The sequence below is a fragment of the Fulmarus glacialis genome, unplaced genomic scaffold (assembly GCF_000690835.1).
Source record: "Fulmarus glacialis isolate BGI_N327 unplaced genomic scaffold, ASM69083v1 scaffold43896, whole genome shotgun sequence".
Taxonomy (NCBI): Eukaryota; Metazoa; Chordata; class Aves; order Procellariiformes; family Procellariidae; genus Fulmarus; species Fulmarus glacialis.
The window spans coordinates 1-9,028 of NW_009218486.1; the positions used below are offsets into that span (position 1 = coordinate 1).

The following is a 9,028-nucleotide window of genomic DNA, read 5'->3' on the forward strand; positions in this document are numbered from 1 at the left end:
CCTTAATGATTCTATGATTCTATGAATACGTGATATATTTTTAAAAATCAAGTCTTCTAGTACCGTGTCATGCTTACTTTGAATATAAGCTGTTGATACCGTTACTGCATGTAACAGCATGGTGCTTTCTGTATGGATCTTGTAGTCTGATGATGAATCCCACTGTTTCTTTTCATAGCAGTGGTTATACATGCAGCCTTGCTTCCTTTTGTTTCCATATGAATACAAAGGTGATGTGGTCACAGTACACTTGGTTCTGCTTTCCCTGGAAATGAGTAAATAAATTAAACTTGGCTAATGTCTTACCTGCTTCTCTCTTACCAATTTAAATCAGAGGTGGAGACCCCATTCTCCACACAAGTATGAAGAGTTCAGCTTTCTCCTCCTCTTGAAGTTGCATGTATCTCTTTCCTGAAAGTGGAGAACTCGATGCCAGCCCTATACAGTGGCAGAGACAAACTTGTTAGTGTTCAAACTTTTACTGTCCTGTGATGACCTAATTGCTCTAGCAGGTGGATGTAATTGTTGCTTGTTCTGTTCAACCCTAGCAAATTATTAGATCCTTGGCTCAGGCTGGATCGCCTATTAATACATGTAGACCCCATTAACACAGAGAAAAACATATCTCTCTAGCCTGACTGTCTTTGTTGCTGGGAATGAGTGTTCTAATTGAGAAATACCAAGTATAAAATCCCTCCTTGTACTTCTGAGGAATTTTTTTGTATAGCAGGTGTCTTCTGTTGAACTTCTTGAGGAAACCTCAAAACCATGGGAAAGAGAGGGATAGAAGGATCAAGCCTGGGAATAAATTAGGTAGTGTTGGTTGACAGTGTTGTCTGCTTTTGCATTTGTACAGTAGAAATGGTAGAAAGGGAATTAGTTAAGTATTTTAACTAACTACAGCATTCAAGTAAATCTTAATGTTGTAAGAACTGTAGAAATACTATTGACAGTTGAATGCAGAGTAGATATATGAATGTGGGAATATATGAATCGTTAATTTTACTAATCAACAGAGATACTTCTTGTATGAGACAAACATATGAAGGATTTCTTCTGAAATTCTGCTGTAATTCTGCTGTAATTTGGAACTTGAATTTTCTGTTATCATGATTTTTTTTTTTTCTTCCCTTTAGGTGCATGTGAAGGAACGCTAGCCTGTTCAACTTGTCATTTAATCTTTGAAGACCACATATTTGAGAAACTAGATGCAATTACTGATGAAGAGATGGACATGCTGGACCTGGCATATGGCCTCACAGAAACGTAAGGCAACATAACGCTTAACTACATCAAAGAATGGAAAGAAGGGTTTGCAGATGGGGCAGTCCAGTACTCTTAAAATGCCTTAGTCAGCTTTTAATGAATAGCTGGATTCTGTTACACAAATGGGACTGCCAAGTTTAAATATTGCTTATCTGAATTCATATTAAAAAGATGCCAGTACTGTTTTTGTAAACTGAAGAGTGGCACTTGCTACTACTTGCTCTTCAGAGGTGTATGATGCAGAAGTATCTCATACTGAAGGATGACCAAAAACCCAGTTCTTTCAACAAAAACTTTGCTGCTGCTGTCATGTGTGTGAGTTTTCTTGTTCTTGTTTCCCTTCCCTTCTGTTTTCTGTCTCCATTAGTCTGTAGCTAGTTAATGTATTTTATGAATGTGTCTACATTAGTATTTTAGTTTTGGTCAGATCTTCTTTTCACAGAATCACGGAAGGGTTGAGGTTGGAAGGGACCTCTTGAGGTCATGTGGTCCAACCCCCTGCTCAAGCAGGGCCACCTAGAGCCGATGCCCAGGACCATGTCCAGACAGCTTTTGAATATCTCCAAGGATGGAGACTCCACAACCTCTCTGGTATTTATGTACATTGATAAGATCCCCCTCCCAAGCCTTTTCTAGGATAAAGTGTCCCACATGGCAGTGTCCCCACTTGTCATGCTTTGACACTCATGTCAGCGTGCTCTTACAGCACACAAGCCAGAGTCCCTTTGGGTGAAATTAATCCCAAAGTGTGCTCTAGCTGCTAATGGGTATTTCAGCACATAGGATTAGATTAGTGGTAGTCTAAAGTAATCCTCTGTTCTAGATCTCCCCCACCATCACACACCTTGTAATGAGTGTCGCATCCTCATCACAGACCCATTCCTAGTGGGCTGCACTATTTGCTGGTGTACACATAGTCTGTATCATAGAACATACCCACATGAACAGTAGGCAGCTATGCCTTTCAAGATTTCAAAAGCCCTTTCCTTCATGCTTCTATGGAACTGCTTGTCAAAGTTCTTGAGAATCTTTCCAGTGATGTCAGAGGGCTTTATACCTGGCCCGTATAGCAGAGGGTTTTTGCAAAGGAGTACTCTGAATTAACTCGTTTATCTCCTTATACTTACGGGAATCCTGTACCAATCATTTCTACGTGAGGGTACACTTCTTCTCACTTCAGCCAAATCTTAACTTTTCTGGGAGGTTGTAAAGGCGAAGAAATCAAGCTATGAGCAACTTGTTTCAGATTCTTTTGTTTTATCCTTTTTCCTGTCTCCCAAAAAACGTTTGCAATCTTGAAAAAAAATCGTAAGCCTACTAAGCGGGAATTGACTTTACTCTTACCATCTACCATAATTCTCCTATGAGTTTTTAGGTTCTGGGCCAAACCAATTACCTGGTCTTCTGTGCTGATATCAACTTGTGTAATGGAGATGCACTACTATGCTCTGTCATAAGTATAAGGATAAAAGCTTTTTCTTGTCAGTGACTCTCTGCATTTGGGAAAGTTTCAGCTAGCAGCTGCCATGAAGGTTAATGTTTTTTAAAATGAGGGACTAATTAGAAAGGTTAAAACAAAATTGTTTTGAATAACTGCAGAATAGTAGAGATTATTAAAAGAAGTAAGATGGGGGACACAAACTCTGGCAAATTAAATGTTTAAAAAGAATACTGAAGAAAAAAATAGAAATAGCTTGCTAAAAATGAGAAATAGCTTGCTAAAAAGTAGAAAAATATTTTTGTTTCTACCCTATCAGAAGCGGGAAACTTGTCTGCATAAAGAGCCAATAGGTGATGTAGGAGGTGCACTTAAAATATAAAAAGATAACATAAAAGCAAAGTTTCTTTTGCATTGTTGTCTCAAGAGATGTTACAGGATGTCCATACACTGGAAGGTTTCTTTGTAGAGGGCTTCCTGGAGTTTCTGTCTCAAACTGATGTGTTATAGAAGTAGTATTACAGCAAATAAGTAAAATGAATAGTAACAAATGATAATGACTAGGTAGCATTCACCCAGGAGTTCCACAGGAATTCAATATGACACTTCTGAACTGCTGTCTGTAAGGCTTAATTAGTTGGTTTGAAACTGCTTCCACATCAAAGGAGTGGAAGGTAGCAACCCAACTTTTAAAATGAGATCATCAGAAGTGGAGAACAGTGAGTCTGATTCCATACTGGACACCTTAATCATGTGTGTACGGGCTGTTCCTTTTTTATAGTTTCTACTAAATAATGGTAAGGAAAGAATTCAACAGAGTTTTTGTAGAGGGAGGTAACAGATACAGGAGCTCTTCAAATGAGTCACCTGAGCATGAAGAAAGATCTTACAGTTCAGAGGAAAGATCTTACAGTTCGTATAGTTTACTTGGGTCCAGAAATCCTTTACAGTTGCAATGGCATAAGAGCAAAGGCCCTGTAAAGGATAAGTAATTGGTTAAAAAAAAAAAAAAAATTGTCTTTTAACAAGGTAGAGGTATTTGGCTGTCTGTTAAAAGTGCGTGATCTAAAAGTGATCGGTGCTAGGTTTAATCTAAGGAGCACATTTGTGAAAGACTTGGGAAAAGAGAATGAAGAGTCAGGTTTGTGTATAGTGCTATATTGCTCAGTGTGGTAAAATCAAAAACTGTCAGTGAAGACATGCGCAAGGATCTTGTGCCATTGAGTGATAGGAAATGGGGAAAAAAAAAAAAAACTTAAAAAGGTAAATGGAACATTGGCAATACTAGGTAGGAACAGATAGAAAAACAGAAAATACCATTATATGACAAAATGGGGATTCACCATATCTTTATACTTGTGCAACTCTGACTTCCTGTTTTGTTGGGTTTTTTTTTTTTAAAGTAGTGGAATGAGAGGAAATAAAGGGAAGGCCTATAGAAGTGGTTAAAGGTGGAATGGCTTTCATGCAGGGATTGACTAAATCATCTTTTTGGGGGGTCCAAGCTTCTTCAGCTTTAAGGGATGGGGCAATCTAGTTAAATATCTATAAAATTGTAAATGCTGTGGAAGGAGTTGTTTAGGAGAAGGTAGTTGGTTTCTCACAGTGTTACTTAGTGCTGCCTGGGTTTTTTTGTACTGCTGTGTAGCAGGCTTAAAACAAAGGGCAGTGTTATTTTACATGAAGTGAATCTATCGCCACACTGCAGAGTACATTCACAATTAGCACTGGTCTTCAGTGAAAAACAGTCAAATTAAGCCTTACAGGTAATGCTACAGATAAAGATCAGAAATCACATCTCTAATAGATCTCATTTCTAAAGCTATTCTTATGGATGCATATTCATGAGATGAAATCTTCTGGTAATGTATGTATTTATACGTACATTCCAGTAATTTGAAGTTGATGTATATAGTCATTTCCATAAAAGTACTACTTTCAGGTATAGTACTGAATTGGAAGCTTTAACAACAGTTGATCACTACATGCTTGAAAAAGTTCTGTATAGATATTAATGTAGTACCATTTTTTATAATATCTCTGCCTACGTTCCTATACTGATTAAATGGTTCACTGGTGCTACAAAACATTGCCTATCCTTGCTGACGTTTAAGTATTCTATACTTAAGTACCAGAGCATAGACATTGAATTAGAGATATCCCAGCAATAAAAGTGGCTTGTGGTGTGTGCAGAATATTGTGTTGGTATTAAATATTTTGATTTTAATTGCTCACATACAAGATCTTTTCATGCTGAATAATAGGTAGAAAAATGAAGGATTGCATCTCCTCAGGTGCCATGAGTATTTTATCCTTCTCCTTCCTATGTTTCTTGTCTTTTCACTCTTCCTTTTCTGGCTTAATGACCCAATCTTGAGTTGTTTAGTTTGAAAACATTGGGCTGTCTTCAGGCCCTGGATGGGTTAGGCTATGCTTTTTCTGAGGCTTTCATTCAGATTCATTGCCTTCGTATCTTCAGAGATGCCAAATGTCCCTTGAGGAGATCAAGTGTCATTCCCTGCACTTGACTGAACTATTAGTGAACCATTGAAAATGGAAAAGCCACCCTTATTATATATTGCCTCAGCAAGTAGGAAGTACTCAGTGTACAACTTCCCAATGTACTGAACTCTGTTACTTAATGTAAATCATTATTATTGCCACTTATATCTTTGCATTGATGCATGCAGTTCACTACTGGTCTTGATTAAGACCATGCACAAGGGTGGCTGTTTCTAGATCATAATGTGTTTGGGATGGCTGAATGTTGGAGGCATAAAGGGCTGTTAGATATATGATTGGCTAGAACTAACAACAACGTCGCATGTCCCTACAGATCACGTTTAGGCTTCCAAATCTGCTTGAAGAAATCGATGGATGGTATGACTGTTCGAGTACCAGAAGCTGTTGCCGATGCTAGACAATCAGTAGATATGAGTAAAAACTCCTAAAAGAAAATATCTCAGGGGTTTTAAAGAAGCCTAATTATTTTTATAACTTATTTTTAAATGTGTAATTAAATATGGAAACTTACATAATTGTGAGTTATTTTATATGACTATCAATATTAGATTAATGCTATTTTAATTTTCTTTATAGAACCTCCTATATTTTTACGCTTAAAATGCAATAATACTTCTTATAACTGATCATTGGATTATAAATGTTAGCAAGTGTGTTACAGATTTCATATAACATTATTCTGCCAAAACCTTTAATGACATTTTCAAATGGATCACTTCTACAAGACCTCTGAAAACCCCTGGGCATTTCTAGGTTTCAGACCTGGATATGTAAGAGAATAAAACTTGTAAGACTGCATGGGGTCTTCTTAAAGTGTTGTCATTAAAGATGGTATGCTCAGAGCTAATTCATGTTCTCAGTAAATATGATACTTCCTCAGCAAATAGTGGATTTTCAGGGTAGGGATTTTCCAAACTTTGGAATCTTAACGAGATGTGGCAAATTTTGTCTTGCAAAAATACTGTTAAAACCATGAAATCTAGGGGCTGATACAGAATGTTGGCACCTGCAGCTTAATTGCTGCAGTGCATCTCTGTTGCCCAAATCAGAAGTCAATAAACGTCAACTGTATTTACGTTTGACTAGACCACAAATATGGGGATACATTCGGCTTAGAAGAATAAAGCCTTGGAGCTGTCTAATGGGAGAGCATAACCACTAGAGGTAAATGTAAATTCTTGCTATTATCTGAAGATGGCTGAGTTGGGATTGAAGAGGGCAATGTGTGTCAACATAAAATTTATTCTGAAATCTTTATCTCTTTTTCAGTTTTAAGCTTGTTCAGGAGGCAGTCTGATGTTAGCTAGGGCATCCAGCTTGAAGAGATTCCTAGATGCTGGGCCTTGCTCTCAGGATCATTTCAATAATGGCTGATGTAAATGACCAAGTATATTTATTCCATAAAGGTGGACTAGGTTCCCAGAAGGGGTAGGGAGACCCCCATGGTGGGATAGCATGTGGACTGATGATGAAGAGCTTTCTGTTGGATCTTGTTTTAGTCCTTCTAAAGTAGACCAAAATAAAATAATGTCTTTAAGACTCTTTATTATTCTCTCCAGTTTTTGTTGCCTAAATACTTAAATGAAATGGTTGTCACTAATATAATAGTTATTACCCTTATAAGGTTATTTTAGTATTTTGGGGCATACATATTTGTTTACATTTGAATGATCTAATACATTCATTAATGCCTTATTTGAACTGGTGACAGTGACATCTAGACATCTTTTCTTGCATTATTATATTTATGGGAGAGAGGAAAATATGATATTTCTCCAGTGTCAAATATTGGGATTATTTTGAGCTTCATCGAGAGGGGAAAAAAAAAAGGTCCCTCTTTGTTATAAAAAGAAATATTTTCTAGAACTGTATTGAAAATAGATCTAGTTCAGATTCTTTGATGTCTTCTCTGAGTATCTATTTGTTTCCTGGTGTTCCCTTTGGACTTTCCCCTAAAACAAGATATGCTTAATGTGGTCTACTTAGAATGTAATCATATAGGGTTTTCGGAATACACTTCCTATCTCATCTAATTCAAAATATGACTTCAGAGTTGAAATTTCCTGGATTTTTGAAAGATGGAGAGAGCAAGTTCGGGGAGAAGGGTGGTAATAAATTGAAGAAATGTTCTGAAGGTACTGCTGTCGTGTTCGTCAACTGCTGTGACTCTAACCATAATTTAGAGGTTACCTTCCCACAATCAGGCGCTAAGGTAAATCAGTTCTCACTTTGTATTGCCTTTGTCCTGAGTTCATTTATATACAGTAATTATTATTAAATCTTGAACTTTATTTTTTACATGACACACAGCTCTTTAGCTTCCAAGAGAGGGAACTCAGGTCATAACCAGATGTACTGTGCATTCTTACATAGGAAAGAAATCTGAGGTTTCAGTATAGCTGTGGAGTTTGGGAGCAGGTGTTGGTGTTTGTTGGCTTTTGGGGTTTTCTTGTTTTTTGTTTTGGGCTTGTTTTTTTTTTTTACTTATAACACCAGGCACTTCTTGTGGGAATCTTGAAGTGCTTATCACTGTGTTAAACAAATGTGAAACGGCTCTCATGCGACAGTTTTCTTTCTAAGCCAAGGTTGTTTCATTGTGCATTTCCTGTGACAGCTTCTCATTACAAAGACTTTGACTCTTCTATAGTGTGCCTGTGGAAGGAATTATTTAGTACAGCAGGCAAAAAAGGACACTTCAAAGTTCTTTTTGAATTCTAGAGGTATCCCATATTGCATGCAAATGGAAATCTCAGAAGGCAAAGGAACTGACATGTAATCCCCAAAATGCAACACCTCAGAGATACTTGTTTCCTTATTGTCAAAATAAAGATTTGCAAATAAATCTTATTTTATACCACTTTCTCACACACCTTGTTTGTGTTGATTTTTCTTCCCTTTTTCTCCAAGTCGTTGAATGTATTTCTTGGTGTAAAATAGAACTTCACTTGAATGTGCATCATTAACTGTTTAAGTATGAATAACTGTGCAATGACACACAATTAAAGCATCAAAACTAGTTAAATATATATTTGTTTACTTCCTTGTCCAAAGAAAGATTACAGGTAACTCATTTTCTAAAGGCATTTCCTTTCTCTGTCAAAACATGGAGTCGGGGGTCTCTTCTGCCTCTCTCTCCTCAAAAATGAGGAGAAAATCTGTACTTGTTAGTGTTCGGTGTGATGTTTGAGGGGGAGGGAAGGAGGTGCCTCATACTCCAGTGTTGCTACATCTTGTTCTGGTGGGGGAAGTTTCCATCATCTGGACTGCAAGGTGTCACTCAAGGGGAGAGGAAGAGGCATGTTCTCCAGGCAGTTTGTTACTCTCAGTCAGGAAAAACTTCCAAACCTGAAGTTCACAGCTCCAAAAGATTTAAGGCAGATACGTCTAAGCTTTGTTCATATCCTCGTTGGAGGCAAGTTGAGAAGGCTGTGTCCAAAAAAGCTGTAGTGAAAATGGCGGTGCTTCCTCCACTCACTGGTCTGGGCATGGAGAAGGTTCCCTACAAAAAAAAAACTTCGTTTTGCCCTCACAGAGGACAATGTGGTACACAAAGACAGGATAGACTAAAAAATCCTCATTCTTTGAGAGGGAAAAGGAGAAGTAAATCTTGGAGAAGAGATGCTCAAGCTGAGTTGCTGAGGTATCAGTAGAAAATGTTGGAAAGGGGCTGCAGCTGCTGTAGATGACTCAGTGATTTCTCCTCAAATGATCTGAAAAGATGTGAAAGGGGAACGGGGATTTCCTGCATTGTGGGGGGGCTGTTGCCTCTGTGGGTGGCTGTGTAGATCCATGGGCTGTAGT

General features: G+C 37.7%; 1 protein-coding gene across 1 annotated transcript; it reads left to right on the forward strand.

The window, feature by feature from the left end:
• Positions 1-1,136: 1,136 nt before the first annotated feature.
• LOC104078408 (adrenodoxin, mitochondrial) lies at positions 1,137-5,781 on the forward strand (the record flags this gene model as incomplete). Its single annotated transcript, XM_009580043.1, has 2 exons — positions 1,137-1,266; positions 5,541-5,781. Coding segments are annotated over 2 exons (245 nt in total), but the record flags the coding sequence as incomplete, so codon positions are not given.
• Positions 5,782-9,028: the final 3,247 nt, after the last annotated feature.